This window comes from Copidosoma floridanum, unplaced genomic scaffold (genome assembly GCF_036245765.1).
Source record: "Copidosoma floridanum isolate Cflo_tuat_1 unplaced genomic scaffold, Cflo_Japanese_pri ptg000016l, whole genome shotgun sequence".
Classification (NCBI taxonomy): Eukaryota; Metazoa; Arthropoda; class Insecta; order Hymenoptera; family Encyrtidae; genus Copidosoma; species Copidosoma floridanum.
In genome coordinates, this window is record NW_028321893.1 from 9683016 (window position 1) to 9700277 (window position 17262).

A 17262-nucleotide genomic window follows, 5' to 3' on the forward strand; every position below is an offset into this window, starting at 1 on the left:
ATTCTTTGTACTAGTAATTGAAAAATAATTTTAATAAACTGAAGATAAAATAATAAAGATACGAAATAATAACTAATCGAATACAATTAACTTTGTTAGAAGCATTTATTTACTGTTTTACAGCATTTGTAACAAACAATATATACACTTTTTTCTTTTATCCAGCTGATCAAAGATATTTTGGATGATTCTTTTGTTGGTGGTAACTTGTGGTTTATTGTTTACATTTTTCCCTAATAGAAATGTCAAACTGTCTCATCCTCCAGTTTCAATTTCTTTGAGGAGCATTGTTTGATCAATACTAGCCTTAGAAATTTTTGTTTTTATAGCTGGTTGTACGTTCGTTAAATCTGTCATTGAGTTCTTATTCTCTTTAATTTTTTGTAAACTAGCTTTTGTATTTAATACGAATTCAATACTTTTTGTATTCTTCACAATTTCAGATGCATCAACACAAATCTTATGAATAAGTTTTTGTACAACTAAAACATAATTTAACGCATTATGTGGGTTCATAACATCACTTTTATCTAAAAAGTCATTGGCTAAATCGATAAATTCCAGTCCAGCACAAGTGTAGGTGTATAACAGCAGAACGGACAAGGTGCGTTGTTGACAGTTTTGTAGTGGCAAATTCGTCAACTTTACACACGTTACCTTGGGAAAACTAATACATTTTTAATAGTACATGATGATACTAGTGCGTGAGGAAGGCGATTGACGCAAGCGTGTTAGTTAGCAAACAAGCGTGTCTCAATCACCTAACCACTCGCACGTGTGGTGTATATAACTTTTTGACACATCGTGCACGGGGAACGAGACTATAAGCCATCTAATGTGGATTAATCTAATCACAATCTCGTTCCCCGCACACGGCGTGTCGAAATATCTATTTCGGCAATGACTTTTCCGCGTATTATTACTATTTCGTTGACACATGTGTATAATCAATATGATTGTAAAAAAAATAATACAAATATTCCTTTGTATGATAAGTACCCCAGGGGCCCTTCAATAGATACGACAGTAAACAACCAAGCCTATTTAAGGGTATTGTTTTTTTCATTTACTACACTAAATAACAGTTTCAATGCTGATCAGTGATGTTTGCTTGCCTGAGGACACAGTTTATTGACAAAAAATACTAAATAATAATTGGGTTACTAATAAATAATTCAAGTTCACTCAATCAAATAAGAAGATCAAAAACAGTTCGTAAATAATTGAAAACAACATCCAATAGTGGTGCTGTGGTATTATTGTATTTACTAAAAAACAAAAACAATGTCTCGGCCGTTTAGACTACGTTCCAGCCCTCATCAGGTACAAAAAGCTCTGACCCTTACGAAAGAAATGGATAATCGTTGAAACTAAATGATAAACATTACGATTTTACATCCCTTTCATACGACTAAGAGCTTTTTGAACCTGACGAGAACCAGGATGTTGTCTAAACGGCCAAAACGTTGTACTTGTTTTTTGATAAATACAAAAACATGTCAGTATTACCGCTGAAAATTTTTTTTCAATTAAAACTAACGTACACTTTACTAGATAAATATACTTATAGATAAATATACTAATAGAAAGGCTTAAGCCGTTTCAATGCCCCTTAAATCTTATCTCGAACCTGACTTTTGAACAGGCCCTTTTACATAGCAGAGTGGCTAGCTTTAGCCTCATGAATTTGTGACAAAATAAAAAGAAAACAATAAGCACTGTAAGATGTTACAATTATTATTTAAGGCTTAGTTGAAATAATTTTTTTCTAGAAAATCTTTTGTTTTCGTCATTTCAGCAGCTTTATTATAATTAAACTAATGTTTGTAATTATTATGCAACGAATGAGTTATTTTAATAACATTATGCATTAAAAGAAGAAGAAATAAGCCCTGCAGGACCTCATTATTATAATTTCAGGGCTCTGTAGAAATAATTTTGCTTTATAAATTCGTATTAATCGATCACGTGAAAATATGATTGTAACACCAAGCCGACGGTGAGCCCAAGCAGCGGCGCTATTACATTCATCCGCCCGTGGAGCGGCGGTGGGGAGCTCTCGTGGGTGTTACGAATGTAGTGGTTTGCTTTCTACAGTTTCTATTTCCAAGTTCCACAGTCCAAACACACATGCTCTCACGAGGGTATCCCCGCCCCGGCTCCCCGAGCGCTCGGGCTTCTCAACGCAACGAGGCCCCGCGCTTGCTCTCTTCGCCTACTGACCGGTGTGCGAGTAACACCTGCGGGAGAGCCTGTTTTCTGCTGCTGAGTCGGGACAGTTTTTCAAGCACATCATGCTACTCAATAATTATGTGCTGCCTCTCTACTTTTGCTGCTTGGGATGTAATTCTTCTCGTCCTCGACTTGGTGAGCCTAGTTTTACATTCAAGACATTCCCTTTCTCTTTAAATCGAAAATCAGCGTTTTCTAGTTGTATTTAAACATTAATGTATTTTCTTTTGCACAACTTGACAATATTAAAGCAATGTAAATCGTATTTCTTTTGGATAAACGTAGTTGAATTCTTTTGCTAGAATTATAGTTGTTTGTTGATTTAAGATACGCATCCGACTTCTTATTTCGTCATTGCTTCCCTTTGGATAACCATTCATACCACAGTACTAATTCAATCGTTATCCAGCTGACGCTCTCTACTCGAGACTTTCTTCAATAAGTTTTGAGTGAGCTAAGCAGTTCAATTAAACATTAATAATTTGTCTTTCAAGCTTTTTTATTATAAATTTTAATTTGGAACTGCTATAATGTTATTATACTACTTGGCTAATGATTGGGAATACTGTTAGAAAGGCCTACAGCATACTTGAGCCTCTTACATTTTATCTTGAAAATAGTTCTTGTGGCCTTTTCCATTTAGCACAGTGGCTAGCTTCTGTTTCATAAAATAATTAAACCTTTATATACAATATTTGACAGTATTTAATACTTTGTGAATATACTGGTGGTCTCTTCTTTGATTTTCATTCGTAATTTAACACTTTTCTATGTACAAGATGTAAGATGCCTTACTAATACATAAAGCATAAAGTAACTAAAATCGTTGTAATTGCTAACCACGAAAACTTCTGAACCGATTTTGGTGAAATTTTGCACACTGATTCTTGACACTTCCTAGATGATTTTAGAATAGTTTTTATGTTAAAAAATTTGATAACAATAGCAATAAATAAGCTCAAAGTTTTGCAAAAATACACCAGCTTTTTACATTAGTTCAGTAGGATCCGCTAGGCAGCGCACAGTGGGCTAAAAGTGATTTTGTTGTTTTAAAAAGTAATATCTCAAGAAGGGAAAGAGCCAGACAGATGATTTTTTTTTTCATTTTGCAGGTAATTAAATGCAGAATATGATAAAAATATAGACAATGAGATTAGATGATTTTCTAACATTCAAAAATAGCCCTAAACTTGGAATTTTTACATACAAAAATAGTAAAACTATCTAAGGGAACTGAAAAAATAATTGCCAAGTGTGTAAAAGTAATTTTTACAGTACCTGGATACACAAGCAATTAATTTATGTACTTTAGAGCATTTACCGTTACCTAACATAACCTTAAAAATCGTTTGAAGACTGAAAAATCGACTTTTCTCATGGACATGCTTATAAGTATTGAATTAAAACTGATAAAGGTATAAATATTTTTCAGATATGAACCTACGTGAATGTGCAACATACTAAAAATGCGTAACATTAGGCGTGATGATAGCTAACCTCAAAATATTTAGTACTCGTACATATTTGTCAATACATTGTGTACGAAAAAAACATTCATATAATAATTCTGGTGATTTCGATGTATTTTTTCCCGCTGAATCCGAATATGCAAGTAATTTTGAATAATTAATTTTTTATCAACAATTTTTATAGACAAATTAGTAACAAATTTATTATTTTTGCGAAACAAATATTTTAACGGATTTTCTGGCACATTCTAAGCAAAAAAAGGTCTCTTGGAATTTTTTCGCGAACCCCCAAGTTTTTGAGTAAAAAAATTACAAATTTCGGGAAACACTTTGATTGGTTCAAAGCATTCAAAAGGTTTATTACCCCATTTTTAACTCAAGAACTTTGTGCTGAGCGATTCGCAACGACTTTTATTTTACATACTTATAAAGGTGAGTAACTGAAAAACAAAATCAAGTATAAATTACAAACTATAATACTAATCTTATTATCAAATTAAATACTGATTTATTTTAGCCTTTAATAGACTGTTCCTTCTCTAAAATTTACTTATTGAAAATTAAATAAAGAGCAAGCAAGGAAACGTTGGTTAGCCTTGCCTAGAATTTAATTTGTTTGTATATTTATTCGCTTCAAAAAGAAGGAACAGGGTACTTGGGTTTCCGTGCCTTTAGGTTCGTCCTACGTGGAAACGTATTTATTGATTTTTGTATTTATTTATAAAAAAAAAGCGAGCAGGGTACGTGGGTTAACGTGCCATTGTGTTAATCCTGCCAAGCATTTATTTATTTACATATTTATTTATTTATAAAAAAGTCCGAGCAGGGTACGTGGATTTAAAAGCCTTTGGGTTAGTTCCTTCGTAGTATTTATTTATTTAGAAACAAAAAAGAGAGAGAGCAGGATACGTGGATTTGAAAGCCTTTGGGTTAATCCTGCGTAGAATTTACTTATTTCTTTATTTATTTATAAAAAAAATAGAGCGCGCAGGGTACGTGCGTTTAACTTCCTTCGGGTTAGTCCTGCCTGGGGTTTAATTTATTTATAAAAAAAAGAAGAGATGGCAGGGTTCGTGGGTTTAAATGCCTTTGGGTTGGTCCAGTCTAGGATTTAATTTATTAACTTATTTGTTTAAAAGGTGAGCAGGCTGGGGATGCAGTACTTGTTGCCAATCTGGATACGAAAGTTGTGTTGCAAAATTAGTTGTTAATTAACAATTTTCATAAACAAATTAGCAACAAATTAATTATTTTTGCAAAACAAAAATTGTATCAGATTCTTTGGCCTATTTTAAGCAAAAAAGGTCTCTTGTGTTTTTTCCGCAAACCTCCCAAGTTCTTGAGTTAAAAATGGGGTAATAAACCTTTCAAATGCTTTGAACCAATCAAAGTGTTTCCCGAAATTTGTAATTTTTTTACTCGAAAACTTAGGGATCCGCGAAAAAATTGCTTAGAATGTGCCAGAAAATCCGTTAAAACATTTGTTGTACAAAAATAATAAATTTGTTACTAATTTGTTTATGAAAATTGTTGATAAACAATTATTTATTCAAAATTACTTGCATATTCGGATTCAGCGGGAAAAAATACATCGAAATCACCAGAATTATTATATGAATGTTTTTTTCGTACACAATGTATTGACAAATATGTACGAGTACTAAATATTTTGAGGTTAGCTATCATCATACCTAATGTTACGCATTTTTGGTATGTTGCACATTCACGTAGGTTCATATCTGAAAAATATTCATCCCTTTATCAGTTTTAATTCAATACATATAAGCAAGTCCATGAGAAAAGTCAATTTTTCAGTCTTTAAACGAATTTTGAGGTTATGTTAGGTAACGGTAAATGCTCTTAAGTACATAAATTACTTGCTTGTGTATCCAGGTACTGTAAAAATTACTTTTACACACTTGGCAATTATTTTTTCGGTTCCCTTAGATAGTTTTACTATTTTTGTATGTAAAAATTCCAAGTTTAGGGCTATTTTTGAAGGTTAGAAAATCATCTAATCTCATTGTCTATATTTTTATCATATTTTGCATTAAATTACCTACGAAATGAAAAAAAAAATCATCTGTCTGGCTGTTTCCCTTCTTGAGATATTACTTTTTGAAACAACAAAATCACTTTTAACCCACTGTGCAGCGTCGACAAAAAATCGAGGTTACCTGCAACAGAATTAAATAAGTTTGGTTATAATACGCCAGAGCGTCTCGAAAAATTTCTGCAGTCATCTACTGGCAGTTCATCGAGCTTTATCGTGAATGTAGATGATAGTTGTGCAGATGGGTATCCAGGTTACCGACGACACTCTTCCCCAAGCCGGGGAAGACAGCCCTGAGGAGCACGAGCAGCCACAACAGCTGCCTTCTCAGTGGTCGTGTCCCTAACACCATACCCACATTTTCCTGACTAACGATGAGCGGTTGGTTACCCCGGGAACGACCCAAGGACAAAATATTCTTTGGTCAGCGACGTACCTCTCTCCGTCACAGTCTCCGTACATAGAGACTTCGAGGGTAAGAGTCAAGCTACCCGCAGTCAGCTCTTCATCATCAGGAATAATAATACGGAATAGCTGGAAGTTTCACTACTGGCCCTTTTTAGGGCCATTATAAGTATTAACGTTCTCTACTTAACCATCAATCTCATCAGTTCTTTTAAGGGCCACCTAAGTTTAAACTACCTTGCCAACAAATACATTTTTACTACCATTTCTAGAAGCGATTCATCGACTAAAAGACTATCTTAATTAAAAACAGCTACTACTAAACCAAGTTAGTCATTCACTGGCACTCGTCACGAGCAGAGTTTTTCTTTGCAAGGCTGGGAACCACAGTGACCAACGACCCTATATTACCCTCTCGACTTTAAGCATTCAACCACAAATCACCGATCTTCCCCAAGGTCTGTGCTGCGCGAACCTAACAACTGTGAAGGGAAAAAAAACTTGAGCCAACGGGCGAACATCACGAACCAATCTCCCCATCTTAGATCACTAAAATAACTGAGTCTGCAAAAGAAAGAAGGTGCTTTCGACACCAACGTCCTTGACGTTATACCAGGAGATGTTGGGAAAGATCTCTACAACTAGCTTCGAAGCTTCAGACTTTGTAATTTTACTCCCAATCAGTCTGCAGCTTGAACAGCAGGCCAGAGAAGATCACCCTGGGTTTTCCAGTCAGTCACAATCGCTGTTAACTTCAGTCAAGAAAGAGTATACTTAAAAAGCTCACCGGTCTTTTTTAAGGGGATCGGACGTCAAACTACCTTGCCAACAAATATATTAGAACTTAACAAAGTTGACAAAAAACAGCCTTTAGAGGTCACAAAAGTCTTAAGCATGCCAAAAGTCGCAAGAGGGTAAATTGGAAGAGAAACTTTAAATGTATCTAATAAATACAATTTCAGGCATCAAGAAACTGACGCAGAAAATTTATCGAGATTGGAACAGCAGCGTCAAAATCGATAAATAAAGAATCCATTACGTGAGAGATCATCTTTTCATTGTACCCTCACAGTTATCTCTCAAATCTTTAAAGATCTAAATTCAGATTTTTATTAGGTAGAATATGTATTTGTATTTTTGTGGCGATAAAAAGTGTAGAGATTAAGTTTTATGACTTTGTTGCTGTGGTTATAAAGTTGTGAGATAAGAGAAAAAACATCTTCAATTACATATTTTTTGTGAGCTTTCAATCCTTACAGCTTTGAAAAATAGCCTTTTTCGTAAATTATACGGAAAAAACGGCAAATCAACGGCCTTTCAGGGCCAACGACTATTTTTTAATTTTCACAGCTTATTTTTTGACCAAATAATTTATATGGATTCCAAACAAATAAGTTTTTGATTAGAAGTATTTTGTTCTGAGAAGTGTCAGCATTATATGTAAAATTTCTAACTGAAAATGTTTCACATTACATGTTAACACACTACGGTGTTCAATGTAGTTAGTCTCGGGCAAAGCCGAGACGGGGGGGTCGCTGGTCGCTATTTGACGAATAAGTTTCAGCTAAATACCAACATTAATACATTGACAAATAGGTGTATAAAAAGAGGCACCAATTTAAAAGATGGCTAAAGAATTACTTTTTCTCAGTAGGACCTTGTTGTTAGCTTCAACTGGAGTGCGAAAGAGGTACTATGTATGAAGTGTAAGTTATAATTTCTGGCAATTCAACTAATGAAAACAAAAACTAAAAATTAAAGCTTTAGATATGAGTAAATTAAATGGTAATTAAAAAAGAATTATATAACTTTTTCGCAGGAAAAATAACCATAACATAAGTAATAATAATTATTAATAGTAAAAATATTATCAAATAATAATAATGTTTACAATAGTGATAATTACTGTTATAATATTATAGCTTCTACCTTATAATAATATAAATTCTGCAACTATTTTAGATAATTACAGCTAATTCAGTTCAGGTAAGATACAGAATTCAATGACCTAAGATACTCTTCGTTTGACCTCGTAACTTAAAATTTTTTCCATCCAACTACATTGAGCAAAGCCAATCTTTGTCTAATCACTGTTAGCTAAGCTATTTTTCGTCCAACTTCGTGAGCTCAACTATTTTTTGTCTGAACATCATAAGTACACTCAGTTTTTGTCCAAATGCAAGGAGATAACTTTTTTTTGTGCAGCCTCGTAAACTAAACTTTTTTTCTAGACTGTCGATATACATATAAAACATATATATTTACATATTTATTTACACATTCTAAGTGGATCTTAACGAATTTTTTTTCGCCCTTTTGTTAACAATGTTGTCTAAGAAAAAAGAGTTTTCACACGCACACGGTTATACATAGTAATGTCTCAGGTTTGCTCTAATAGTTTTGATAAACATTGGTCGTATTCTTTTTGCATTCGATATCTATTACTATTAAAATGTGTGTTTTTTTCCTTTTTTTTAATGTCATAGGGTATATTAAAAAAAAAGAATTTTATGAAAAAAGTATTTTTCCGCCCTCGGGTGGTTTTGGGAGGCTGGTACTTCCTTGGGCGAAAAAGCAGTTTTCCGATACTCGTTCGAAAAGTCTCCTTTACGAACCTCGTTACGGACCTCGCCTTCGGCTCGGGCCGCAAACCTCTCGGTTCGCAAACAAAGACTTTTTAAACTCGGAGGAAATTTACTATATCATTATATTTTTACTTAAATGTAAGATCTAAGGATATTTGACGTTGAAAGATCTAAAATATTGTATGATATTATATAAAAACATTATTGAGACAAGATTACATAATAACGTATGCTGGTGTGTACGAGTGTATATATCCGTAAAAAATCATTATGTACAAGGATTCCCATAAAGGTTTTTTAAAAATTTTTGCTTATATTTTTACTCACAAGGATACATATTTTTACTGAAAGGATTGTAATTCTATGATCAGTGTGATTTTCATGCCAATTTCAACGATTCAAAAAAATTAATTATAAAGATAAAGTAGAATATTATAGTATTTCTTGTAAACTTATATAACTGTGTTTCAAAATATTTGCATTTTAAATAAAAAAAATATATATGATAACAAAAACTTCGTTGTGGTCAAAATAAATTGTATCAGATACTTGGCACTATGAGTGTAAAAATGCGTGTATACATAAACAGTTATACTTATAAATTCTATTAACCGTTCTCTATAATTTTTTAATTTTTTTCATCTTACGTTCTTATTAACTTTTATAAAAGTAATTGAAAGTTATTCGATTCCTTTTTTCCTTATTATTAGTTTATCGACTGCATATAACAGTTCTTGGACAAGACAAGCTTTTTTTTTTACAATATGTTTAAGAAATAGAAAAAGTCTCACAGTACGTGAAGCGTAAGATTGCAGGTGTATACAACCGGTTGTTTGTAAGAGTTTCTTTTACCGATTTCAATGCATCTCAGTTAAGATTTTGTTACAAGAATATCTGCTATTGCATAAAAAAAATTTAATTTTTTTTAATGGTTTGATTTTATGCAGATGTTATGTTTTTGAAAAATAAATTGTTTAAAAAAATGGATTTCTTACACTTTTTCTATATTATCGTTTTAGAAAATGATACCTCAAAAAATCTTTAAAAAAATAGTGGAGGTGTTATTCTACATAGAATTAATATTATTTCAAACATTTTTATTTAATTAAGGAAAAAAAATCAGCGATCAGTGGGTGCTGGGGTAACTAAGTATAAAGTTATACTTATGTGCTAAACAATATATGAATAAAAACATATCTTCTATAAAACGATATTTTTAAATATATACTACGATGTTAGTGCAAAGTAAAGATACGGTAAAACGTGTTATCAGGCTGGCCAGTATATGACTGTGCGCTTTCATCGAATCTTCTCATGGTTTTAAAACAATTCCCTATGCTAACAAAATACATAACGTCACGCTTGCATCTCTCACGTACACTCACATCTACTCATACTGAATTGCATATGTAACAACTATAATATAGAAAAAAAATGAAAAAAAAAAAATCTTAACGAAACATGCATCCTTATGGAAGAATCATAACTGCATTGCAGTTAAGAAATAATCTGTAGAAATCTTCTAAATCTTGTTGTGTGATAGATTACTATTAGATAAACCAATCAAATTTTCAAAGTGCTCCATATGAGCAAACTAATTTTCAGCGTTACTACATACTTGCGCTCCTCTTACCTGTCTAATATCATATACTTTCTTAAGGTCAGAATTCTGAAACCGTTGATTTACTTTAGTGCAAGACGCGCCTGTGGAAGTATAATTTTAAAAAATTATTTGTGTGGTAGGGTGTGTGGGTGTTTTTATCATTTTGGAAATTCAAGCTTGCATTTAATTACGTTCATATTAAAAACAATTTACATCGGTAATCACTTAATCCTTTTATTTACTTTTACAGAATATAATTCTTTTAAATACTTTTATTTTGCCTATTTTTAAGGAATTAACAGTAGGATGAAGAACTGGACAAAAATAATAATATCAGCTTAAACAGCAAAAATTTTCGTGTACGTAGAATACCCAAGTAATTAATATGGAAAACAAATTAGATATACATTTTATCCAAGTCGAATTTCCCTATTAATGTTGCCTGTAGAGGAGAGAGTGCACAGTAAATATATCTAGACAATTCTAGAGAAGAGATGGAAGCAGTAAGCTATGGTTATATTATAATAGGAACTCTTAGTGCAATTGTGTTACAGACTAAAGTGGTGTACTCTGGAAAAAAAATTTTGTGAAATAAGTCAATAACTATGTAAAGGTGAAAATGTCTACTTGCTTACCTATGAATAAAACCCAGTTTATGGATGGAATCGATAGCTAGTGCAGTTTCCGAGATATAAAACTGTGTACATTCTTCTGATAATGTATCTTTCTTCATTAAAAGGGTCATCATGTCACCTAAAAATTTTATAACGATTGACAACGAGAATGAACAGTTTTCATAGTTTTTAAGACCTTTATTAGTGCACTGTCACTTTTAAATACTACAATATTTTAATGTTGCATTTTGTAAAAACGTTAGAAGTATATCTGCAGGATCAAATAAGAATTCTCATAATATGCAAAAAATAAGTAAGAACTGAAAAAATGCCGTCAATAATTAATCCTTTTCATTATTAGAAAAATTGCCTGATAAACTTAAAATAATTACTTTCTGATCACAAAAATGATCATTTCTCACAATTTTAAACACCTTACATTTTTTCAATAATTTCGTGCACTTATCAAGTAACTTTAACAAAAACGTTAAAGATACTTAGAATTTTCAAAAATTAAATAATTCCTTACATACGTGAACGGAGAAGTTTGAATGCTTAAGCTAGTTTGAAGTAAACAATCACCAGAAGTAACCATTGTTTTACTTATGGATGCTTAGATCATGGTTATAACAATTGTAATGTTACTCTATATATAGTTACAAATGTTGTTTGTACTGTTACGTTATAAATAAAACTCATTATTCGCTGTATAAAAGGACCACCAGTGAACGTATTCTGACTGCTCTTATGTAATTAAGGTCACTTTGTCTCTAAAGTAAAGGATCCGATACCCGACCACTCTACACAGTTTTAAGGTTGATTGTGCAAAAAAATAAAATAATTATGAAAATTTAGCACTGCAACTGTTGGACAGCATAAACAAACTACTTAACTTTGTAGCAATGCAAATAAAAAAGGATTGCCGTCTAAAATTTAATTACTTTAAAGAATTCATAAACGTACCTTTTTACCCCAAACGTTGATCACCTAAATCGAGGTGCATTTTTTATTTTTGCGCATGTGTAGATGACAAAATTTTACTTTTGCACATGTGCAGATGACATAAATACTGTGGTTGAGTATTGGTGCCTAGTCGAGTATTGGATCCTTTACCTTATCTCTTTTTCTTTTCTCTCTTTCTTTTCTTCCGGGTAAACTGTATGTATACCGTTTGTAAGTTCCTATCTTAATAATTTCAAGTAGTCCAGGAATCAGGTGCGATTCAGTATGCACTCAGAAGTGCATGGATAGTTTTTGATAGGTTTCGATTTTTGAAGCATATCTTTTTATGGGACATTCAAACCTTTAACTTAAGCCCCACTTGCTTCACACAACTTAAATATGACATGTTATACATTACAAGTACGATTGACAATAGCTAAGCGAGCTAAGTCTCTTCCTCCAGCTAAACATGCCAGGTTTCAAATCTCGCTGATTTAAAAAAAAAAATTTTTTATATATCATCACAATGTGCATAAAATAATTTTTTGTATTAAAAAAATATTTTGTTGATTTGTAACGTTTTTTTACATAAATGCTTGGCACATGTGACGAGTCGTTACTATGCATAATTTCGACAAAGCAAAATAATTAATTACTTTTTTTTTTTTAAAATGCTCATAATTTTTTTTTATTCAAATCAAAGTTTAAATGTATATTACCGATAAAATTTAATTCCACGTTTTTGTTACTCCATAAGCACATGCATAATGTTTTAGTACGACAGAAAGTACGGCATTCCCTCCCAGGTGTGAATTTCCACCCGAGCCGAAGGCAAGGGTGGCAAATACTCGTGAGATGATGCCACACTTTCTTTCCAAGGCCCGTATACAATTTTTTTTTTTTTTTTTCTGAAAATACGACGTTTTTTCATGATTTCAGAAAAAAAATGCAACATAAAATCTCAGGTAAAAATCGCATTTACTGCTTATTAGGAAAGGTATTTTGGCATCCTAAGCAAGGAAATTGCCTCCTAAGCCGAAGGATAAGAAGGCAACCATGCAGAGGATATAAAAATACTTTTCCTACGAGCAGTACGTGCGATCTTTTGCCTGGGAGTAATGTTGCACTTTGCTCCCTGAAAATAGGGAACAAAGTCGTACTTTCAGGGGAGGTATAAGAAAAACATACATTTCACAAATACTCTGTACAATATAGGGTAAGTAAAATACAATCAAATCATTCGTCGACTCTTAAGAAGACCTAAACTGTAATATTTAGTGAGTTGAGCGTCAAATAATAAAATAGTTCAACGCATTGCTGTATTGATACTTATAGTTAAAGTATTATTTAGTATTTGAACATTACTAAATGACACGTCTTGATGATTTTTAATTTAATTCACTATCAAATTATTATGGTCGGTAAGCAACACTATTCAATATCTTACTCTGTTCCAAATTGCACGAGCTTTTGTTTTATTGGTGTATCATTAATAACTTACTTCGCTAAACGTTTTTATTCTTGGAAATACGTGTCAAAAAATATGGATTGCCATAAAAGCTGATGCTGCAATTTCTCAATGTTTTTCTGTGTACATCCTAAAAACACTCAACAAAAAATAGTTAAAAAATTTATGCTGATTTTAGATAGCATAATTAATAAAATCTATGAATATATCGTCGTTTAAATGAAAAAAATTTTTTAAAAGTTCATCGCTCACAGTATGTTTATTAAAGCACGCTCTCTCTATAGTTTCTTCGGGCTTGAGACCAGAACATTTACTGTGGCCACATTAAGCGCGCGTTTATTGATTTACATTTACGTACAAAATGAAAAAAAAAAAAAAAAAGAAAAAATTAAGAAAACAAGTTCTAGGCAACAAAATTCTTAAATCAATTTAACACGAGATGCAAAGTTATTTTAATGTCAAGATAGCAACATTAACCAAAAATCGACATTTCTTTATAAATATTCAAAAACTAATTGAATTAACTGAACAAAAAAATAGTTTGAATAAAAAAATGTGGTACTGCCACTTTTCGCTAAAAGCATAAAAAGTATTATTGTTAGTATCATTATTGTTGTTTTGTTCTAGTATCAAGTAGAGTAATTATTACTATTTTTTTTGCTTGTATGACCATTTTCCACACTGAATAATTGAGTGTTGTTGATAAGCTTAAAAATTTAAAGAGTTAATACTTTTAATGGTGCAGCAAATTCTGATCTAACAATACGTGTTTAGAGGCGGTGTTTCCATTGTCAATTTCTTTACAGATTTAATGTAATTGACAATTGAAAAAATTCTCTGTGACAACGCGTTCAAATACAGCAAAGTTAAACTAATTTTGAAAGCTCAGGAAACTATAAAATTTTACCTACATCCTGTTTCTTGCAAAAGATTGGACTCTAAAATTAATCAACTTCAACAGATCTTAATTCTACGACTTTTTTGTCAGAAAAGTGTAACGGTAAATTTCTCCATTCAATACTAGCAACAAATTTACTAATGTTTTAAAAGTACTTGTCGCAAAGATTACACAAATCGGGCATCGCTTCTCTAACTGCAGGATCTAAAGCATTGTCCAGCCTTAAAAAATCTCTTTTACTCAAAAAATCGTCGTTTATAAAAAAGAGCTTATTAATTTCTTTAACCAATCTTTGATAATATTGCAAACAAGTATTTTTCACAAAATTAAGAGAACAAAGGCTTTGAAACCTTTTAGCAGAACGAGGATTTTCAAAAATTTTGGGCTTTAAAAAATTTAACGCGTATTCTTTAAGCTTCCAGTTGCAATCATTTGACAGAACGTGCCAAACTACTGTCGACGTTTGAAACTTTTTTAAAAATTATCGAAGTCTTGCAAAACTTACAACAAAACTAATATTATGCATTGAAATGTGTCAGACTTCGTCAACAAAAGCAACTTGTCAACAGTCTTAGTCTCTTCAGATGACTCAAAAACTTTTACGATTAAAAACTGCTGCAATCACACCCAATTTTCCACAGCCCGTTCGACACATTCAAACACTTCAAGCCATCTAGTTCCAGATATTTTTATTATGTGATTTGTCTTTAACTTTGCGTCCGTCTAAAATTGTTTAAAAACTGAAGATTGTTTCAGACTTTTCGATAAGTAACATGCTATCTTCCATGAAAAAAGTCTACATCTGTAGGAATACACGCATAACGGTGCTTCACGATGAAAGCAGATAAATGACAAATACAATTCATAAGCATAGAATAAGGTGGAAGTTTTCTCAAATGACTAGCAAAAAAATTAAAATGACCGATCATACCATTTACATTGTTACATTCTAATTTAACATTTTCTCATTAAATTTCTAACTGTTCGAATTTATTTTTAAAAGATTCAAAAATTTTTCTGCAAAAGCCAAAGTTGTGTCTAATTCAATGAAAGTTAAATAAAGACTAACGATTTCATTCGATTCAAAATAATAATATTGAACTGTAACACAAAGAAGTTTTTATTGCTGCGATCTATACTTTCGTCTATCAGCAAAGAAGAAGGTACTTTTTTCAAGATTTCTTCCACTTTCAATTTAATTTTCTGAGCTAAAATATTAACAATAAGTCTCAAGCATTTCGTACTACCAACTGACATAGACTGCGTGGCTTCAGGATTCTCAGACAATTTTTAATTAAAGGAAGCAAGTCATTTATAATGTCAATACTGGTCTTACGGTGAGCGAAAAAAAAGCTTAAGCTGAGCTCAGACTGTTCACATTGTTCTTTTTTCGATAAGGAAGTTATCGCAGGTGCCATAAAATTCAACATTGCTTTGCCATGACACTGTGTACAAGTGTGCTTCCACAAATCATTTTTAGAGCTGACACAAAAACCTACTTTCCAAGCTAAGCCTTTAATTTCACCATCAGTATCAGTTGATTAAAAGTAATTGTAAAATCTTTTATCACGAAACCAATCTACTTTAAAAGTCTTCAGTTTTTTGCACTTCTCAGAATGCGATGCCTTGGAACTTCCACGCTCAAGCATACGACCCGTTTTGTTATGCCAACTTTGCTAGTTATCAACAAACTCTCACCTTGCTATTGCTAATAGAGGTATCTGTCCAGAGACCCACGTGAGCTTGCAGCAGCGATGCAAATATACGAGAAATTCAGCTTATGCATGTAGTATGTTGTTGGCGAATCGAGAAAATAGGTCTTGTATATCTATATAAAAAAAAACAAGTGCACCTGAGTTTACGAGCTCAGGGTTCACGCTAGATACGAGCAAAAAGTAAACATGACTAGTAGTCACAGCCTTAAAAACAACGTATATGAGTTGAAGTCTTGTGTCTGCAGAATACGTTACAGTTAAAATTACATGCAATATGTACTTCATTTATCAATCCGTATAACGAAGCATATAAATGAATCAAATACCGATAACATCTGTATGATAATCATAGGATTCAACTCGTTAGTGATCTTCACTCTCTTTACATACAGCTTCCAACCAATGTACACATGCTAGTGACTAAGCGTTATATCATTCACAAGTTTTAATTTTGTATATTTTTACGATCATATACCTGATAGTCCTTGGGCTTAAGCGGTTAAAAAAAATTATAATTGTTATAGTAATAACAATAGTAAGGAAAACCCTTTTTAGATCTTTGCAGCAGGCAAAAATTATACTAACGTTTTGATTCTGTAATAAGTTAAAGAAATCTCTGAATTTTGTTGCCTAGAACTTGTTTTCACCTTTTTTTTTCTTTTTTTTTTTTTCCTCATTTTGTACGTAAATATAAATAAATAACCACGCACGTAATGTGGCCCCAGTCAATGTTCCGGTCTCAAGCCTAGAGAAACTACAAAGGGAGAGTGTTTGAATAAACATTCTCTGAGCGATGAATTTTTAAAAAATTTTTTTTTACCAAACAACCACGAGATATCACGGATTTCATTAACTATACATTCTGAGATCAGCATGAATTTTTTCACTTTTTTTTGCCGAGTGTTTTTAGGATGTACATAGATAAACTTTGATAAATTGCAGCATGAGCTTTTATGGCAATCCATATTTGCACCATCAAAAACTAAAATTTATAGCATTACAGCTCAAGATTAAGAAAAAAATTAGAGAAACAAGTATGGTGAGATTTGTGGTCATAATAGAGACATTTACCCTACTGAGCGTCTGCTGTACAGATTTCTCTCCGTGTATCTTGTATCAGCTGTACATTATTTTAATTTTTTTATTATCAACTTTTTTTCTGAAAACAATGTATAAGGACATATATTTGACAATAAGTAGTTGGATATTTGGCCTAGAAATATGTGTGTGTAGATGGGTTGGCATGTGGTCGCGCGCGTATACTTTGGCATGTTTATG

General features: G+C 32.2%; 1 protein-coding gene across 4 annotated transcripts in view; it reads right to left on the minus strand.

The window, feature by feature from the left end:
- The window catches only part of trc (Serine/threonine-protein kinase tricornered), a 952993-nt gene that overhangs the window by 562772 nt on the left and 372959 nt on the right, over window positions 1-17262 (minus strand). For all 4 annotated transcript variants that reach the window (XM_089592301.1, XM_089592302.1, XM_089592300.1 and 1 more), the window contains one exon: window positions 10983-11100. In XM_089592301.1, coding sequence (XP_089448427.1) covers window positions 10983-11100 — 118 coding nt within the window. The remainder of the gene's footprint in view (window positions 1-10982; window positions 11101-17262) is intronic.